The sequence below is a fragment of the Octopus bimaculoides genome, chromosome 6 (assembly GCF_001194135.2).
Source record: "Octopus bimaculoides isolate UCB-OBI-ISO-001 chromosome 6, ASM119413v2, whole genome shotgun sequence".
NCBI classification, from domain to species: domain Eukaryota; kingdom Metazoa; phylum Mollusca; class Cephalopoda; order Octopoda; family Octopodidae; genus Octopus; species Octopus bimaculoides.
Window position 1 is genome coordinate 106,506,719 of NC_068986.1, and position 22,193 is coordinate 106,528,911.

At 36.5% G+C, this 22,193-nt stretch overlaps 1 protein-coding gene and 1 long non-coding RNA gene across 2 annotated transcripts in view; one reads left to right on the forward strand and one right to left on the reverse strand.

Moving 5' to 3' along the window:
- Nucleotides 1–585: 585 nt before the first annotated feature.
- Nucleotides 586–2,529, reverse strand: LOC128248165 (uncharacterized). The gene is made up of 2 exons (XR_008264467.1): nt 1,592–2,529; nt 586–728 (listed from the first exon to the last, which is right to left on the reverse strand). It is a non-coding gene; the product is annotated as an uncharacterized LOC128248165 (long non-coding RNA).
- Nucleotides 2,530–7,373: 4,844 nt separating this feature from the next.
- LOC106871982 (uncharacterized) overlaps nt 7,374–22,193 on the forward strand; it is a 62,163-nt gene continuing 47,343 nt past the window's right edge. Inside the window, exon 1 of the mRNA XM_052969030.1 lies at nt 7,374–7,397. Within this exon, the coding sequence (XP_052824990.1) occupies nt 7,389–7,397 (9 nt within the window). The 5' untranslated portion in view covers nt 7,374–7,388. The remainder of the gene's footprint in view (nt 7,398–22,193) is intronic.

Here is a 22,193-nt window from a genome sequence, read left to right on the forward strand (position 1 = left end):
TACACTTGAAATCCTGCATGCAGGCACACACAGAAAGTTAGATACGGATGTGTATAAATAGGCAGATACGGGCTTCTGTAAGTGTGGTTGAATATGATTTCATGTAAACTGGTTCATTCATAGTTACACACATGCACACACACACATGCACACACACACACGCCATATACCATATATATTCACTCTCTTCCTATACTCTCTCTGTTCATTTCATCGTGTTCCTTTCTGTTGAAGAGCATAGGCTCGAAATGCAAAAGACTTTCTCACCTTCCCGAGCTTTAAACTAATACAGCACTTTGTTGTTTATACACCTGCCTTCGTCTTTTGTTTTTCTATAAATTTCAACAATATATATATATATATATATACTACAATACTTACCTATCTTTATATGTATATTTGTATATGTATATATATATATATATGCGTATATCTGTCCATGAATGTATGCATGAGCAAATGTTTCTGAAATACTCGTAAATATTGTAACTTGATTGAAGATACACATAATAAATGATTCATCTTTTTAACTTCAACCCTGCTCCACCTCGTTCTTCCTGATATAGTTTAGATATGTAGCCATCGTTATTTTTATGATATTTATTTTACTTCATCGTGAGAATTGAAAATGTTATTTTGCGAAGTCAGCACTTTTACCAAGATTATTAAATATTTACGTGGTATCTTGCTTCTTTTCATTTTGCTGATATTAGTGAGTGACGAAAAGCCTAGAGAAATGCAATGGAAATGAAATTAATTTCAAATGCGAGTTAAGATTGAAGATTGCCAGCTATCAGTGACTACCGGTTATCATGTTAGCTAAATTAAGATTTCGGAGGGACTACGCATAATTTGTAATAATAATAATAATAATAATAATAATAATAATAATAATAATAATAATAGTAATAATAATAATAATAATAATAATAATAATAATAATAATAATAATAATAATAATAATAATAATAATCCTTTCTACCATAGGCACGAGGCCTGAACTTTCGGAGAGGAGGACTAGTTGATTACAGCCACCCAAGTGAAAAGTCGACCTCGATGGAATTTGAACTCAGAGCGTAGTGACGGACGAAATACCGCTAAGCATTTCGCCGCCTTAATAACAACAACAACAACAACAAAAACAACAACAACAACAACAACAACAATAATAATGATAATGATAATAATAATAGTCAAATTCCTAAAACAAACACCGGGACTAACAAGTATACATAACCTACAAAAAATAGCACTACTAGGCATTGCACACATCCAACGTAAAGCATTTTTAAAACAGTAAAAATAAGAGCATCACAACAAACCAGAGCACATACCCAAGACACACAGAGCTGCGCTCGGTAGTGCAGTGGAAGCACGTGATTAAAATAAGACAACTGAATAGTAATATTATTAATAATAATAATAATAATAATAATAATAATAATAATAATAATAATAATAATAATAATAATAATAAGAAGAAGAAGAAGAAGAAGAAGAAGAAGAAGAAGAAGAAGAAGAAGAAGAAGAAGAAGAAGAAGAAGAAGAAGAAGAAGAAGAAGAAGAAGAAGAAGAAGAAGAAGGAACAAACCTGTTACTGACTTTTAATAAGATGCACCATCCAAAGGCAGACGTGGATCGTCTTTACCTTCCCAGAGCTCAGGGAGATCGAGGCTTTATCCAGCTTGAACTTACGTACAAAACCATCACAATCGGACTGGCCAAATACCTTGAAACAACCAACGATTGGATGCTGAAACATGTTGAAAAACATGAAAGACCGAAAAAAACTTCACTCTATTCTGAAAGAGAGCAAAAAAATTGCTACTGATCTCTTAAATACTCACCAGCTTGATCAAGTTGAAGGAAATGCGCCAACTGCTGCTGCAAAGAAAATAAAATTAATTGCAAAGACAAAAGCACATGAAAAATTAGCTAGCAGATGGGAAGAGAAACCTCTGCATGGCAAGTATGTGGCTCGTAGCAAACAAGCTGATGTCGACCAGAAACGCACGCATCAATGGCTACGAAGCTCAGGACGGTATATACGTCGAAACCGAAATGCTGATGTAGACCAGGCAACAACCCATCTGTGGTTGAAAAGCTCAGGACTGAAAGCAGCGACTAAAGGTTTCATATTAACGACACAAGACCAAAGCTTGCTAACCAAAAGCTATCAGGCTAACCTTCTTCAAAATAGTTCTGACCATAAATGCAGATTCTGCGGCACATTTGACGAAACAATGTATCAAATGTCCTGCGCTGACACCAAACGAATACAAAAATTACCACGATAGGATAGGAGCATTTTTACATTGGAAAATATTTAAACACAAAATCAACACTCCTGCTTACTGGTATGTACATTATCGTGAGCCAGTGTCTGATATTTCAAATGTCATTATCCCTTGGGATTTTCTAATCATCACCGACAAAGCGATTCAGGATAATCGACCAGACATAGTCATTAAAGTCAGGGAAGAAATACTTGTAGTCTAATAGATGTAAGTGTTCCCACTGATAAAAATATATCCGTGTTCGAACTGTAAAAATATATCTGACAAATTAAGTAAATATAAGGAGCAGAAAATTGAAATATAAAAGATGTGGCATCTTAAAGCGAGAGCTGTTCCTTTTCTTGTGGGTGCACTAGATATGATAAAAAAGGTATCTCAAAAACATCTAAATAAAATCCCAGGAGAACTATGTCTCAGAGAAATCTAAAAGATTGTGGTGACATGTACTGCCCACGTTCTTTAAAACATATTATCAATCTAAATGTCTGTGTTGTCTTACATGAAGATATTTCGCTACTGCCCCTGCCACTTCCCCTCCCCAAGCTTTCAGTCATACTGTAACATCTCTTATCCTTCAATCACCCTAGGACGCTGAGTGTGTCTCGGCAACTGATTGTAGCAAACGTGCAGAGTAAATGCAAATAATAATAATAATAATAATAATAATAATAATAATAATAATAATAATAATAATAATAATAGTAAACATAAGAGCACCACAGCAAACCACAGCACATACCCAAGGCGCACAGAGCTGCGCTCGGTAGTGAAGTGAAAGCACGTTATAAAAATAAAACCACTGAACAATAATAATAATAATAATAATAATAATAATAATAATAATAATAATAATAATAATAATAATAATAATTCGAGAAATGAAAGTGGTATAGTGTAAGAGATGAACAATTGTCCGCAAGAATACAATACCGTGAATTGTGAACGAATTAAGGTCAGTGACTGCTCAAATAATGAAGATCGATTAATAATAGACAGAATTGTGGATCTATTAAATACAGAAGGGACAGAATTTGTGTGCAACTTTAAGAAGGCTAACTAATGGAGACTAAATCGAATAAAGTCAATATTGAATAAAGTCAATAAAGACACATTGGAATAAAGAACATCACACAAACAAATACATTTCCATGGCTGCTAGTAGGATTGTGGCGGAAAGGATGAGACTGGGAACTACTGAGAATAGAACAGCGACGGATAGAAGAGAAAATAAACGACCTTGGTGGAAAAGGAGAATTTCTGAAGATGTAAACTCATTGAACAGCGTAATGTCAGTACTTGTCAAGAAAAGAAATGGAGAACTTAAGAATGAATATAAATTCGAAAAAGTTAATAAGACTATGGTGTAGATAGAAAAGACCTGGATGTTGTAATTGAAGAACTGAAGCCGCACATACGCGCGCAAAAAAGCAAAGCTAGCTAGGTTTGGAGAACGTCGTAAGCAATGCCAGCAAAACAAATTGTTTAGAACCGATCAATAACGATTTTACCAAGAGATTAATGACAATAAAAAAAAACTTGAAAGATTAGTCCCTGATGCTGATGAAAGTTCACGCTTTGTGGGTAAGATATAGAGTAAGCAAGAACAACATAATACTACAGCTGAATGGATTTGCAGCTTGAAGCAAACAACTTCTTATCCCCCAGCAAGAGGCTACCCACTTCACAGAAAACAGTATCATAAATATGAGTAAAAAGATAAGCAATTGGAAACTAGCAGGATCTGATGGTATATATGGATTTGGGATTAAAAAGTCCAGTAGTTGTCATAAATTGATCGCAGAACAATTTAATACATTGATTAATGGAGAATTTGAAGTCCTCGGCTGGTTGACAAAAGGACGAACGGTGTTGTGCCTGAAGGATACATTAAAGAGAAACACTGCTGACAATTACAGACCAATTTCCTGTCTCCCGTTAATATTGAAGTTACTGTCAGAAGGAATTGCAGAAGAAGTGTACAAATTTCTTGATGAGGACGATATATTACCGACGGAATAAAACGGCTGTAGAAGGTGATGCAGAAGTACCAAAGATCAACTACTGGTAGACAAAATGATAATGCAATATTGTAAACGAAAGAGAACAAATCTGGGAATGGCCTGGATTGACTATTGCAAAGCTTATGACATGATTCCACATTGGTGGATCATCGAGTGCTTCGATCTGTTTGGAATTGCGAGGAATGTAACGTGTTTCCTGAAGAGAAGAATGGTGCGATGGAAAAAACTGAACTGACATCTTACGGAAAAAGCTTGGGCACGCTGGGTACCAGGAGAGGGATACTCCAGGGTGACAGCCCGTCTCCGCTGCTTTTCGTTCTTTGCCTGATACTCTTGAACGTGGTACTCAAGCAAATGAACCTGGGTCGCCAACTGACGATGCGGTAAGAATTATCCATTGGGAGCTCTGCGGAAATCAAAGCCTAAAAAGAGCAAAGACGTGGTATGAATAAACCCCAGAAGGAATCACCGAAAATAAAACTTCCAAGCAGTCAACCACCTCCTCATTATTCCAAAGAATAATGAAACTAAATTTCCGTAAAACCTTCGGCCCATAATCTGCCTATCTACCACGTATAACATTTTAACATCCATCCTCGTGGAGAAAACACACGCATTTATGGAGCACAACAATATTTTCCCTACTGAACAAAAAGGGTGCCGATGAGGCTCATATGGATGCAAATATCAGCTCTTAATCAATCTCATATTCCCCGAGAACTGCCGTAACAAGCGCAGAAATCTCAGTCCCGCATGGATTGATTATAAAAAGGCCTTTGACAGCATACTGTATTTATGGATTTTAAAATCGCTAGATAACTTCAAAATTTCACCAGTAGTTTCAAACTTCTCAAGCACAACATGTCAGTTTAGAATACGAATCTCGATTTGCACCACTCTAATGGTGCAATGACATCCAACGGTATTAATATCAACTATGGCATTTTCGAAGGTACTCACTTACACCCCAAACTTTTTGCATAGCCATAATACTCCTTACAAGTGAACTTAACAGAATAAGGTATGGGTTGAAAACTAACAAGACAATAATCCATCTAGTTTATATGGAGGACTTAAAACTCTATGACAAAGATAATAATGAGCTTGAGGGTCAATTACGTACTGTGAAAGCATTCAGTGATGACATCAGGATGGAATTTGGTCTTGGTAAATGTGTCAAGGTCACTTTCCAGAAGAGAAAATTGAAGACGTCATTAGATGCTAATTGGGGAAAATGCACGTGTTGCTTTCAGAGTGGCATTTTCTCACTTGAAAAAGCTTCAGGCATTAGCATCGATTGATTTCTAACGTCTCTAATAATATCTCTTTTATTGCACACTAGAGCTGGCCGCAGCCAAAAATGGCAAAACAATCAATGAATGATTTTGTGATTGAATGAAGACATGTGTCGGCAAGTGCGCCCATCATTTCTACATCTGTATAAAAGATTATAGGTCCCTAGCTGGACAATAGTCTGCGCTGTTCATAATTTTCAGAAAATTGTTAGAATTAGAGTTGCAGTCGTCACGTACTTACGTACACCTATGTATGCGTGTGTACAAAAACAGTCTTAGAAATTTTCTAGAAGTTAACGGTTTTCTCTTTTGCGTACATTTTAGTCTTAGAATGTCCCCTACATTTGGTGTTCAACATTTTTAACATTTCGCTTGCATTCATTCCTTTAAATGTATTTCAGTATTGTTTCTAATTTTATCACTTCTATATTTCCATTATGAACGGCACATATACTAACATATTTTTTGTTAATTAGATTACACGAGTCTTTGTGTTAATTGCTGTTTTGTTTTTTGTACCATAGAAATTATATTGCCAATTATTTCTTCACACCACTGGAAAAAAAATGTTTTCTGAAGGAATAGCAATTATCTTTCAAGTTAGCGTTATATAATTTAACATACTTTGATAAGTTCGGGGTATATTATATAGATAGCTAAAGAAATTATGAATCGTTCGTACCAATATTTAATAGAAGTTTGCAAATAGAATTCTGTGCATCACACTCTTCGATATGTAATATGTTGTATCAGCCTCTTTTAAAATTTTGAAGTGATATTTTTAAAGTTGGATATTTATTCCAAAAGTGCAAAGATCCGGTTTACGTGTACAGTATAGTCTCAGCTATTGTTCATAAGCATAAATTTATTACTCTTAAGCTTTAATCCTCCAGAGAAGAAAATAGGGATTAATCTGTGACATACTCGACTGTGGACTTTAACAAAATTATATGTGGACTTGAATACATATGCTCCCCACAGTTTCTATTTAGCTATACAGAAATACACGTGATGTTCTAAATGCTAGTTAGGTATTGCGCAATTCAAATTTGGGTATGTCACAGGTTAATCCCTATTTTCACATATCGATGTTCTTACTTTACTTCTTTCTACATCTCAAACAGAGTCTATATCATGTTAAAAGCGCTTCCATTGATTTTTACCAAAAGACATAATTTTGAGAGCACCATTTCAGGCGATTAATAAGTTAATTTGTTCTCCACTTTCTATTATATGATTTTCATTTAAATCATACAACAATAAACTCTTGATATTTAATCTTCTAGCATATCTGTATATAGAAACATGCATGTTATAATAATTTGGTGATATAAATTTAACGGCAGTTCTTATATGCTCAATTAAACAACATACAACGTTGCTAACTTTATTCTAAATCTAATATTGGACCCTAATTTTGGTACAACGCCAGCGGTTTATATTATTGAACACAAAAGGATGAAAGACAAAGTCGACCTCGGAAAAATTTGAGCTAGGAATGGAAGAAATGCCGCTAAGCATTCTGCCCAGCGTGCTAACCACTCTGATATCCCGCTGCCTTATATTCTAAATCTAATAGCAGTTGTCATTGATTAACATATATATATGAATGTATGTATGCATGCATGTATGTATGTATGTATGTATGTATATATATACAACAAGTTTCTTTCAATTTACATCTACCAGATTCACTCACAAGATTTTGGTCGGCCCGAGGCTATAGTAGAAGACACTTTCCCAAGGTACCACGCAGTGGAACTGAATCCGGAACAATGTGGTTGGTAAGCAATTTAATTACCGCACAACTGCGCCTATATCTATCTATCTATCTATCTATCTATCTATCTATCTATCTAATAATATTTTCATTTAATCAAGATACTTTTAGCCTGAAACGAAGCCTGCGGTATATCTCTCGCTTGGCTATTTAACACTTCCGAGGTTACACTCGCTAGAAAACATATGTTACCCAGATTTTATCTATTCTGTTCCTTAACTCTTGGATTTTTATTCGCTTACCTGGCAACCCTAGCGAATTACCGTGAAATATCAAAAATCATTTTCAACTTATCGTACTTCGGTACAAAAATAATCCAAAACCTTCCGCTCCAATAAACCACTATCGTTCCTGAAAGATGTTCTTTTATTCTATTTCCTAGGAATTGCTTGAAGCTCGCTTTCGTCCTACACCTCGAACCTAGGACTATACACAAATACATACATACACACCTACATGCATGCATATATATATATATATATAGATGCGTGTGTGTGTGTGTGTGTGTGTGTGTATCGTCGGAATAAGTTTGAATATAAAGTAAAATTTGCATAAGTATTACTGGTATCCAAATACGTTAAATGGAAGAGATTTACGCAACTTGCGCTGTGACTCTATGACTGTACTCCGGTCTAATCGCAACTCACTGGTTGACAAAAATATAATTGATTGATTGAATCGCTACTGTAACCACTAATCACTAAACCCGTTTAACCACGAACTACCGCCTTGCTTCCTGTCTACAACTTGGTGTACATACTTCAAATGTATTCAAAACTATAACAATAATTTTTAATTAGCAGGCTGAACTCTCACAGTTCACCATAATTCTCTGTCGTAGATTTGACTATACATGTGTAAAAACATAAATGTTTGATTATAACACGTCACGATTGTATTTATGGCTTTATAGTTAGAGTATATGTATCTTATATCTTGCATCTATCGTTTCGCTTGTAGTCATTTTAATTATTTCAACTTGTGATACATCAGGCTTTTGTAATTGTATACAATGGAATACATATTGATTTGATATTAACTCTATTGAATAGAATTGAGACACAGAAATAATTTCTTAGCACTAACAGTACACTGGAGTTTATCTCGAATTTACATACGAATTATCATGCAATGTGAATAAATAAATATTTGAATAAGCAAATGCTTACGTATAAAAGAACGATAGAAATAAATCATTTGAAATTGTATATGATGCATAAATGTTCAGCATTGGAAATTGTTTTGAATAGAATATACGGGAGGTGTGACAGGAATTGAAGTCAGCATGAAAGAAAGAAGTTATAAAAGAAAGATCAATGGTTCGATACAGATAAGTATCATTGATATTATTTAGAGGTGAGGACTAGAATATGTTTCCTAGAAATGGCTAGATGCGGATGAGCCTGTTCGGATCGCACGTCTAGTGGTTCAGTGCTTGCCTATGGAACCCCCCACGTATTAGTAGATTTGGTAATGATGTTCAAATGAATACACTAGCTGAAGTGTATTCACTTGAAAAAGATACAGACATTTTCGACATTTCTGCTGATGTTACCAATATGCATTATTGCACCTTTCTCATACATATTTTGCCTTGAATTCTGCCCTATCTACTTCAATATATCGCAGTAAATATCATGGTGTGACCAATACAAAATCAATGAATTCCAAATACCCAGTCACCATAGTAACAAACGCATATTATAGTGGAGATACACCCTTGATGTCAGATATGGTTACGGGAGACGCTCTTATTTCGTAGCCAGGAGAATACTACAGGAGGCATCGATCTGTACGTTAGTGCAATAAAAAGGTCGATCATCAGATGTCATTTGATTGTTTGAATGCTCCACGAAACATTCGCATGAACAGTGATGAATAATACGATTAGACGCAGCTGACTGGATATTCAATATATATATGCATGTATATATATATATATAAGTTCAAAAAACAGTCAAAAAACAATAACAAAAAACAACAACGTGAGGACGTGATACGGATAGTATTACCTGACGCTCGGGAGAGGAAAGAGAGAGAGTATGACGTTTCGGACGGAGCCCTTTGTCGGAAACAAGGAAAGTTCAAAGAAGGGAAAAACGGAGGAAGAAAAAATCAGCACCGATGTCCACGAGGTTACATTGTGGAAGGACCGGAAGAGGAAGTGGTGGAGGAAAAGTTCTTTCTAAGACAGGAGAGTGAAAAAGGTAGGTGAATATGTGTGCATGCGCGAGGGTCTGCAAGTGTGCGTGTAATAACAGAACGTGTGTGTGCGTATGTATGTGTGCGTATGTATGTGTGCGTGTGTGTGCGAGGTTTGGTTGTTTATCTGTTAGTGTGTATGTGTATGTGTTTGTGTGACGTAGTGGAAGGAATTAGTAGCAGGAATAGTTAGGGAGTGCTTGTGGACACACACACACACACACACATATATATATATATATATATAGTGTCGGTATTGGCAGTGGAGTTGTGATTCTCCTAGTTACTATGTGTATTTTTATTTAGAGTTTAAAAACATTTTAGATACTAATTCCATTCACGTTATTTACAATTGACGGATATTTGTCCTCATCTTGTTTGTTGTTAACACAACGTTTCGGCTGATATACCTTCCAGCCTTCATCAGGTGTCTTGGGGAAATTTCGAACCTGGGTTCTCATTCCGAGGGTATTTTTCGATGTTTTTACTCTTATTATTATCATTATTATTATTATTATTATTATTATTATTATTCATGTCACTATCTGGAATCGAACGCGGAAATATGGCCTAGTGGTTAAGAGCGCAGGCTACTAACGCCAAGATTCTGACTTCGATTCCAGGCAGTAACCTGAATACTAATAATATTTTGTATTCTAGGCACAAGGCCCCAAAAATTTAGGGGATGGGACCTAAATTAGATCGACCCCAGTACACAACTGGTACTTAATTTATCGACCCCGAAAGGATGAAAGGCAAAGTCGACCTCGGAGGAATTTGAACTCAGAACGTAAAGACAGACGAAATACCGCTAAGCATTTCGCCCGGCGTGCTAACGTTTCTGCCAGCTCGTAAATAATAATAATAATAATAATAATAATAATAATAATAATAATAATAATAATAATAATAATAATAATAAGAAGAAGAAGAAGAAGAAGAAGAAGAAGAAGAAGAAGAAGAAGAAGAAGAAGAAGAAGAAGAAGAAGAAGAAGAACAACAACAACAACAACAACAACAACAACATCGAAAAATACCTTAGGAATGAGAACCCAGATTCGAAATTTCCCCAAGACACCTGATGAAGGATGGAGAGTGCATCAGCCGAAAATTGTGTTAACAAGAAACAAGATGAGAACAAATATCCGTCAATTGTAAATAATGCACATAATTCCTCATCTCTTAAATATAGAACTCTAATTCGATTCAGCATGTTACCATATTGATAGAGTGCAGACGACTGTGCGCTGTCATTATACTCTCGCCAGTGTACATTTAGTCTCTCAGCTAAGCTCCTAGAGGTCTCCACACTTTATGCTGTATTCTGGTTCGTACATTCACTCTCCATGCATTTTATGCGGGAGACTAAATTCGTCGTCTTACATTTATAAGAACATACAATGTATTTCCTATCAATATATGTGGCCTTGTCGAATGGTTATGTCATACATATCTGTGACCTGATGAACCCCTTGGTTTCTTGACTAGTTTAATGCAGAGTTTAGCTAAAAACATTGTTAAAGGGCCTACGTGCTATTAAATGCCTCGCTTTGCTGGACACTGCTAAAGGAATAGTAAGAAGCTGGTTGATGACAACCTACTTTGTATAACTCAGCTGGTTAATCACATTCGGCTTTTTTCGATAACATGCGTCGATCTTTTAACATATGACACAGGCTGTCATGAAGAGGGAATGTCACATGATGCAGAAGATATTGAAAGTAGGGAGAGGTTAGCGTCACACAATGATGAGTGAACTCCTTCCAATGACGATGATGATAATAATGGTAGTGGTGGTAGTAGTGGTGTAACTGATGGTTGTGGTGATGGTATTTGTGACGGTGGTGGTTGTGGTGATGCGTCAAGGAGAATCTAGTGGACCAACATAATTAGTTATGGATAATACAGTTCCATGCAATCAGAATTTAATTCATTAGTTCTGAATACATAAAAATAGAAAAAATTAAAAAAATAATAATATCCAATGCATAGAAGAAATCAAGTTGTCGTATGGGTGCTAATTGAATTCTTGTCACGTAATCGTAATTTCAAATTTACTTGTTACCTCGAGAAACAGTAATTTCACCAAAAAATACCTCCCTTACACACAAACGATTGTAACATAAAACACCATTAACACCAGTACTTTTGTTACGATAAAATATCCTGCAACAAATGTCACACAGACGTAAATGACGTAATGTCAGAGGTAAACTGACAATAAAAGAACAACTTCATTATTGCTAATAAATTTTAAGTAAGTAACATTAAAAAGTTAACTAGACAAAAAAATTATATGTCTCGAAAATAAAGAAGGATTACTGAGTTATATTTATTTTAATTGTTATAGAGGTTACCTGAGAAAAGTACGAGCATATTATAGTCTATAGTGAAAGGGGGGACTTGACTTTACTGAAACTGTCGATTAGTGAAGGGGGAATCATTGGCTAATTGTACAAGATCGAAATGTGGTTGAAGAATAAACTAGAATTAGCTAATACGTAATAACAGGTGGGCGTATGTCTGTCTGCTGTTACACTTACATTTAACGAAAAAAAAATTTAATGGAAGTGACTTTACATACTACATAGACCGGTTAACAACTAACCACTTAATAGCCACATCAAGAAGCATTTTTATTTGGACAACCAGGGAAGGATTGGAAAATGCTCGATCTGTAGGTAGATAGACAGAAAAGAACACAAACAGTTTATGTATGTATGCGTTATATCGGCCAAAAGCACACTAAAATTTTGAGCAGTAATATTTCATGCAATCGTTGGTTATGGCCAGTCGGAAAGTTTCGATTGGTTTCACATCTATTATTGCACTTGGCAATGTAGGTAACTCTTTAGACCTGCTGGTCAGAGGCACACAACCTCTTTACTAAAGAAGGTAAAAATACTGTCTTGGTCAGCTTAGTGGTGAGAAAGACCTAAAATGAGAAATATTTTTCGAAATGAAAGCAGGGATTTCATAAGCCCTACAACCTTTTCCGGTGCAAGATTTCCTCCAATATACGAGGGGTGGGGGGCTGAAAAAATTCCTAACCTTAAGGGTATCGAGAAATGCCTGCTGAAGGCCCAATCTTACAAGTTCTTTTAAAGGGCTTAGAAATATCGAAGGACCGCTGCAATAAGTCTATGAATCTGAGACGGGAATATGTTGAATAAAATCATAATTGAGTGATTCCCTTGTATTTTCTTTTACTTAAAACAAAGAACTTTTTAGCACGCCTCGTAGTCTTCTTAAAGATTCAGATAGGACTTTACAGCATGTCACCACAGAGTGCAGACAATAAAAAAATCTATATAGATAAAAAGCTATATAGATAACAAAAGAGGCTCTTAGAGTAAATGGCAGCACGTAGGATAAGCTGATAGAAAATAACAACAGGCAAAATTATACGTGATCTTTTCCACGCACATACAATAACATAAACGGCGAAACCAAATAATTCGCCAGGAATGTCGGTATAGCCGATCGGGTGGAAACTTTAGCGTAGAAAAATGATTCTTATCTCTTTATTGCCCACAAGGGGCTAAACATAGAGGGGACAAACAAGGACAGACAAAGGGATTAAGTTGATTACATGGACCCCAGTGCGTAACTGGTGCTTAATTTATTGACACCGAAAGGATGAAAAGCAAAGTTGACCTTGGCAGAATTTGAACTCAGAACGTATAGTCAGACGGAATGCATTTCGCCTGGCGTGCTAACGTTTCTGCCAGCTCGCCGCCTTTTTGTTGTATTTCGTTGTATATATCAATATATTTAGTTATATATCGATGATTTGTTTCACCGTCGTGTTTTCATTGTTTTCATTCTACTTCGGCGTGTCGAGAAATGATTCTATTTCCATCAAAGTTTACAAACGCAACTTCGTCTTCAACCCTAAGTTCAAGGTCGATAAAATAAGAACCAATTGAGCACTGGGATCGATGTAATCAATTTATCCTTCCTCCATTAAATTGCTGGCCTTGTACCAAAATCTGAAACCAATATTTTACTGTGAAAAAGAGCCGTGCAGTAAACTATTCTGACGGCCTCGTAAATTTGAGCATATAATAAAAGGTTCCCAACCAGCAGTGTCCACAAAGTCGGTGCTGTAGCTATATGCTAACATTACAGATATAAGTGTTGTTTACTATGAGAATGGAGTCTGAGTAAATTATTCTCGTGGCACATTTTGCTTTCTTCAGCTCCCTGTGTATATTCATATACTTTTATTTAGTAAATATTTCGCTACTATTTTCACAAATGTGGTGAAGATTGATGGCATTATAACGCCATCAAAATATGCCCCAAAATGTTCCTAATAGACAAGTACAAGTATATCAAATACCATTCAGCATAAACTCTTCATTTATCAAAATCATCTCCACCCGTAGAGGGTGTATAATAAAGACCTAATGGCATGTATGACCAACTACTCTTTTGAAGAGGAAGTAATTTCATGAACCAATAATTCTGCAAAGCCGGTTGGCCATTATAGAATGGGACAGGCGTATTGTTTGGAGAATTGTCGTGAAGACGTGTTCAATAGCCACCATCAGCACAACAGCTGACAGGTCTTATCACCCCTAGCCGAAGGACTGCAGTTTACACATTAAAGTGTAGAGCACATTGATGGCGTAGGTAGTCCGTATAATTTAAACAACGATGAGTTATGAGAAACATATCTGAGTGGAAAAATTTAAGCAATATGCAGTTGTTTTTCTTAGCTTTTTTAGGTTATCTTTGTCTTTGGTAATTGGTTCAGTAATGAAATTAGTCCATGACATGTGTTCTTGTTTTTTCTTCTTTTTTTTTTTTGCTTGTTGCAAAATATTTCCTAAATACCATATAACTGAACCAAACTCGGAACCATGTAGTTGTAAAGAGAGCATGTTTACTAGGTACTCATATCTGCGCCTTGTAATCATTTAAAATACTAATTTCTGTCTCCATATATATATTCATCATAAGGGCACACAATTTTTCAGTGTTATTCGTGGTTTAAACGAGGGTTTTAACTCTTCTTTCTAGCAGGTAGGCGCCTTGCGTGCCCTTATAATGAATACAAATTTTAATTCTATAGCTATCTAATGCTATTTAAGTCCTACAACCACCTGTATTATTGTTGCTTTTATTATCGACTATTTATATCTATCGCAGATAATAGTATCAATAATGATATTTATATAAATATTCACTTCTGAATATTTACTCCTTATTGATATATATATATATATAAATCAAAATAAGCAACAAGGATATTCAAAGGTAATACATGCTCAATTAAATGGAGTCGCATAAAACGATCGTACTGCATTACCTTTGTATATCCTTGTTGCTTATTTTGATTTTAATCACCTTATTTTGAAACTGTATGGATAATACGATACTAAATTCTGGTGCCTAAACTTAAGTACCATATTCATCTGAATCTATCTATCTATCTATCTATCTATCTATCTATCTATCTATCTATATACTTTTACACCATATGGTAATATTTCGGTTTCAATGCCTTGAGCAAGTAGAAATAGAAAATGCATTAAACTTCTGCACGGATGTGTGGTTATATAGTGCCTATGCAACATGTATATACTGATAGCGGTAGATAAATCAATGAGTAATGCGCAGCTCTGGTCCGTCTTTAATTGTGGTTTTTATTTTTAACAAAATGATCTCTTTAAGTCTCAGATTTGAAATATTCTATTTTCCCTGATTTTACAAGTCACTCTGATTTACTGGTAACGTCATCTCATTACTCTAATAACCGGAAATCTTTGCGTGGGAAGTGTTTATTTATTTATTTTTTTTTTTTTTTACCCGGCTGCAAATTTTTTAAATTATGTTGTCGATGGAAGACTCTGTTTTTTTTTTATTACATGCTATGTGACATATGGCTGTAAACATACGTTTGCTTTGCCAATTGCGTAGTTAGTGAGTGGGTAGTCTTACGTTGTCTGTGTATGGATACCAAGAGTAATCGTCATCATCATCGTAACCAGGGGTTGGTGGCTTCGGTGGTGGTAGTGATGGTGGTAGTGGTGGTGGTGGTGGTGATGGTGGGGGCGGTGTCATAATTTTTCCTCGAGTCGAGTAACCCATCCCTCTCAAAGGGTCCTTGAATAAAGGTTGTTTGAATATGATGAACGAAAGACCCATGTTTCCAGAGCTGAATTGTTTTAACTCCAAAACAATTCATCTCAACACAATGGTTATGAGGCTACCCTATTACTGCTCGTGAACAGAGATTCACATACACATATCGTCATCCATTAAGAGACATGCTCCACTGGTTAAAGTCAAGCAACTGTCAAGCAAATCTCTGGCATAAAGCAGAATATTAGCTGTAACCCATTTTTTAGGGTTATTTTTGAACATGACGTTGTCCTTGAAGAATCTACGCGCTTTTCATACCACGCTATGCGGGCAGCTTTGTTACACACCTTTTGCTTGATGGTTTCTATGATGGTGTCGATGTCGAGTATGGTTTTTATATATTTTTTTTTTAACTTTCGAATGTTTTGTTGGTTTGATAGTCTTGTGAAACTTAAGGTTTTTTTTTATGTCAGATCTAAGAAGGCTTTTTGTGGGAATGTTGTCGCTTTCTAATCTTTTCACCGTATAGAACAGTTGAGATTTTCGCGGACGCACAACACAGGCGGTTGAGATCTATAATATCAACATCATTAGCTGATATCATATCCTTAAATGCATGGTGGATTTTACCAACTGCTTTCAGGTTTTGGTTAGAATTTCGACACCGTACCAAACAAAAACAAAGTGCGACACCGTACCGAACAAAAACAAAGCGATTTCCCACAAGGGAATATAAAATGGAGAAAATTAGATTAAATCATAACCAAATACTCAGTTTAAATCATGACCAAAAAGTTATACCTGGAAAGATAGCTACGAATAAAAAATAGAAGCGATTGTCGATCTATTAACCTACGATATGATAAATATATCCATTTGAAGAACAAGGAAGCGGCGTCAGGTCAAAATTTCAACTCTGAACAGACAGATCCGTCTCCTATTTTCACTGTCAATGATTTAATGACAAGCCAAAACACATGCCGAATCTGTCATCACCCGGGACAGCAAGGACCGCGTTACTCAATGGGGAACCAGACTGGGGTTCAAAAGTCTGCTGCTGTAACAAACTCTCAAAAACAAGGTAACGAGATTCAGGATAACATTAACCCTAGACCTGTAGTGATGCCAACAAAAATATTACCGAAAGCAAAACGCAGAAAATGGACTAGAGACGATTATAGAGATGTGTTGAAAGCGTTCTATACAGCCCGACTAACCCCAACCAATAACCACATAGTACAAAATTACACTTCATGGAGACACTTAGTAGGCAATGAAGTATGCAGATATATAGATGCAAATAAACTAAGTAATGTATGTAGAAACATCATGAAGAATAAAAGGTTAACTGACGTTGAAATTAGCGAAATTAGGACACAAATATCTCATGGCAGACCAAATGAAAACAACAAATAGGTAATAGATTCACAGAACCCAGTATACGAGCAGTAAATCCCAACGAGCGAGCTGAAGAAAGATTAGCGAAGAACACATATGCGGAAAAAGAGGAAAAGTAGACCAACCACAAAAACACCAGAGCAGCTATGATACAAAATTTGAAGCCAATAATAAAGTGAAGATCATAGAACCAAGAAGAAATATATCATCAGCGACCTCAGCAACACCGAGTCTTCTGACATCATCAGTAGACAACTATTGGCAAAGTTCTTAAACAACATCAAAAAAAAAAAAATTAAAACAACGTAATCATGATATATAATGTTGCTCTTAGAACTTACGTAATAAGAGAAATGATCTAACAACCTTAAATAACTTCATCTGTTCCACTGCAAAAAATTATAACTGCTCAGCTAGGTATTAAGACAACCAACCATGTCAATAGACCTTCTAAGTGGAAAGTCGCAATAAAAAACGAGACCGAATCTGCGGGCGGATGTATCAGTTCTCGATGAACTTGCTAGAGGAGTAAATGTCAAGGCAAAACGAGCTAGAAAAAAATCAAGCAAAAATATAAAACAATAGATTTTATAAATCTCCCTGCAACTAAGGAACAATTGAAACAACGAATACTATAGAAAGCCCGACGGCTGAGAAAGTATGACAAAAGAATCAAATTTTATCGACAAAACAAGATATTCAAGACGGATGGAAAGAAATGTTATAGGGAAATTAGCAAAAGTAAGATAGAAATAAAGGAGCCACCTGAGACTGAGGAAATGGAAGAGTTCTGGAATAAGATATGGAGCAACAAAAACGAATATAATGCTAAAGCTGACTGGATGGACTGTGAGAGAGACTGGATGAAGTTGAACAGAATGGAAGGCAATAGAGACAGAAGAGCTAAGAGGTGTTCTTAGGAAAACCCCAAGCCTGGACCGAATACCTAACTTCTGGTTAAACTGTCTAACAGAAGTACACCAAAATCTCGCTTCATCTCTGACTGAACCCAGATGAAATACCTGCCTTCCTACCCGAAGGAACAACATACCTTCTACCAAAAACTGAAATCGCAGAAAATTCAAAGAACTCCCGACCTATAACATGTCTCAACACCTCCTACAAGATCCTCACATCTCTATTAACGGACAGAATACACACTTTCCTTGAACAGATGTCTATTCTTCCACTCTCTCTCTCCATTACTCTTTTGCATGGCACTGATCCCACCCTCAAACTAATGAAGTAACACCAGGTATGGATTCAACGTTTACAATACGACAATAAACCATGTTTTATATGGACGATCTGAAGCTCTATACTAGAAATGAAGAAAAGCTAGTAGGGCCGCTAACAACTGGTAAAGAATTCAGTAATGATATTGGGATGGACTTTGGCCTTGAAAAGTGTGCTAAGCAACGTTTGTAAGACGCAAGCTCAGAAAAACAGCTTCCATTTAATAGATATCGACACTGCCATGAACGAGCTTGACCCACAAGAAAATTACAAATAACTGGGGATAGACGAGGATGGTATACAACTTGCTAGCATGAAAGAAAAAATAAGAAAGGAATATTATAGAAGAATAAAACTCATACTTAAAACAACTGAAATCTAAAAATCAAAGCCATTAACACCCCGGCACTTCTAATAGTCCAATATAGTTTTCAAAATTATAATAAAATACAAAGACGTGAGGTTAATATCAATCAAGGGGAGATACTACCCCATTGACGGATAAAAGACAGGATATATACTAAAAAGTTGAGAAATATATAATAAATAAATAAATGAATAAATAAATAAATATAATTCCCAATAGCAGGGCAGACCACTTAGAGTAATCCGGGGTAAACCCCACACAAGAATCTCGGATTACTCTGCCAACTCCAAGGCATGGGAAAGTTCTTCCTTCCAGTCTCTTTCGTACTGTTTGGAAAAGCATATTCACAGTATATACATTCAGTCTCACCGGTCTTGCCACTATCGACCACCTTTTAATAAACACACCAGAAGGCAGCACCTTCCTCTCTACCCTCACCTTCCTCTTCAAATGATATTTGAAGAAATGTATGAGGACTTGACTGGATATGGATGTGCCTGTCTTCAAACCGTTCAGACTCGTCCACTACACAGCTTTTTTGACACATCCACCAAGCAGAGAAAACATGTCTTCCTTTTCTGCTAAGGGAAGGTGGTACGTAGATCTTCACTATAAATTCGGCAGACAACTGAATTCGTCTTACACGCGACAACAGCTGCTCCACACAGCTCTCTAATGCACAGACACTAAATTCTTGCATACAGGACGTCCTCCAGAAGGCATCTCGGGCAGGTTCGGCTCTTGGCACTTCCATACCCGAAGAGCTTGTCTCGAACCGTCAATGCCCCTCTGTAGCACTGCCAAGTCAAAGACTTTAGAAAATTGTCCATGATCCTCAACCCGAAGGTCATCTGGAAGAGATTACTGAAACTGTTCTCGTCGATGCCTAGATTCAATCCCCGTGGAGAACTCTTGCATCTCAACCCCATGGAGAACTCTTGCAGCTCCAAGCAATGCTGATTTGTAGGTGTTCTATCTTTAAATTTATACCAATCTTTTTGGGCCGGGTTGGTAGTTAAGCGCTGATGTTTCTAAGCGAGCCGATCATTATTCGTATCACGTCCAATCTCTTCATTGCCCTCAAAGTGCGTATTTCCCACTTCAATTTATCATAATTGTTCCCTTTTTCTTCCTCTTTCTTTTCAATCCTTTTGTAATCAGGACATGCTATATCGATTATCAGGCATATTTTATCTTCACTGTTCATCACAGTAATGTCAAATTTCCGATGTCTAAATTGATTGTCACGCTGAATCATTGTATCCCAAGTCGGACAAAATGCTGGCAGAATCGTTAGCACGCCGGGCGAAATGCTTAGCGGTATTTCGTCTGCCGTTACGTTCTGAGTTCAAACTCCGCCGAGGTCCACTTTGCCTTTCATCCTTTCGGGGTCGATAAATTAAGTACCAGTTACGCACTGGGGTCGATGTAATCGACTTAATCCGTTCGTCTGTTCTTGTTTGTTCCCTCTATGTTTAGCCCCTTGTGGGCAATAACGAAATAAGTATTTCGTCAGTCTTTACATTCTGAGTTCAAATTCCGCCGAGGTCAACTTTGCCTTCATTCTTTCGTGGTGGATAAATCAAGTCCCAGTAAAGCACTGGGGGTGGGGGGTCGTAATCGACTACTCCGCTAACCCCAAATTTCACGCCCCTAGCCTATCATAGAAAAGATTATCGTTATTGTTATCATCATCATCATCATCATCATCATCATCATCATTAACATCATTATCATTATCATCTTTCGTTTGCTTCTATTTCTTGCCGAATGTCTTCTTGATACCTAGGCTAGAGGAACATTACCTACCTGTATACATTGGTAGGCTATTGAAATAAACACACCAGATTGTTCAAATATAACGTCATGTGATAGGGAAAAAGATTAACAAAGATAGAGAGAAAAATGAAAAAAAATAAATAAATAAAAGTAAACAAAGAAAATAAAAAAGAAAAAAAGAAAAGAAAATTCACAGCGACAATGCTCTTCTCAGTATGTGTGACCTACCAGTGAAGACAATCTTTTGCACTTCCGGCATGGATGATGATAAGCCAGAGATCATTCTTAAATAACTTTCAGTTCCATTTTCCATCATTCCATTGCTCCTACAATCGCTGGTATTTAAACCGTCTTGAGATGACACATCTTTTCGATCTCAATTATCATATCTTTATATTTTCTGAGCTTATCAAGTTCTTTTGCCAAGATATTATGGTCACAAGGTATGCTTATGACAATCAATGAACAAATTTTATTGTTTTTGTCTTACACAACAATATCTGGTATATTTGCTTTCATGGTCCGGTCTGTACCTGCTGGAAAGCCCCAAAGAATCGTTACACTTTCTCCCTCAGTTACAATCTCAAGGTGCTGTATGCATCATGTGTCAGCGGTTGGCCAGTCTTGTCATGCCTTGACTTCTTCTTTGCAGGTGCTAAAAGCTTGCACCCAGAGATTAGGTGGTCGACTGTTTTTTAATTATCAAGTTATATTATTATAATTTTCATATATACACAACAGATTAGACTGTTGGAAAAGAAAAACATTCCTAACAACGAGCTACAACAGGTAAACTTAGACCCCCAAAATCCTCCTAAGTGCCCTAGCTGTCTTTAATAACACTGTTTTCTGGAGCTGTACTAAACTGGATTTTATGTCTATTTCCTCGTTTTTGCACAGCTTCTAACGCTCGAGATGTACTACGGTGCCAGCTGTTCACTACCAGTGAACTAAGGTAACACCCCTTATTTTTCGAGCACCTTCAGGAGTATTCCAGCGGTTGAAAACAGTGCTGTTTTCTGCAAGTGTTCAACCTTTATTTGAGCCTCTATTTGTTCCATGTACTTCTCAAGATTTTTATTCACAGTTCCCAGAGACCCGACAATTATTGGTACTACTACTACCTTTTTCAGCGACCACGACTTCTTAACCTCCTAAGCTAATCTGTCATATCTCTCAACTTTTCTTCCTTCCTTATCGCATACCTTGTTGTCAGCTGGGCATGCTATATCTATGATCCAGCATAGTTTATTTTCTTTCTCAATTAAGACTATGTCCGGCTTCCTATTCTCTATCTCATGGTCGCACTGAATCATAAAATCCCATAGGATCTTTGCATTTCTATTTTCGACGATGCCTTCAGGCTTGTGGTCGTACCATTTCTTTTTCTCTGTCAAGTCCATACTTGCTGCAAAGTTTTCAATGGACAAGCCCGGCTATATTGTCGTGACGTCTCTTATATTCCTTCTGAGCTAGTGGCGTATATTGCCTGGTAATATGCCATACGGTTTCATCGTTTTGTCCACAAATTCTGCACTTATCACTTTCTGCTGTGTTGTCTATTCTGTCTTTTATGCAGTTTGTTCTTAATGCTTGCTCTTGGATAGCACAGGTGAGAGCCTCCGTTTCCGGTTTTAAACCACTTTTAGTCATCCACAGCCATTTTTTTCTCTGTCTGTCTTATTTTCAACATCCCTATGACGTTGACCATGCATTCTTTTCTTT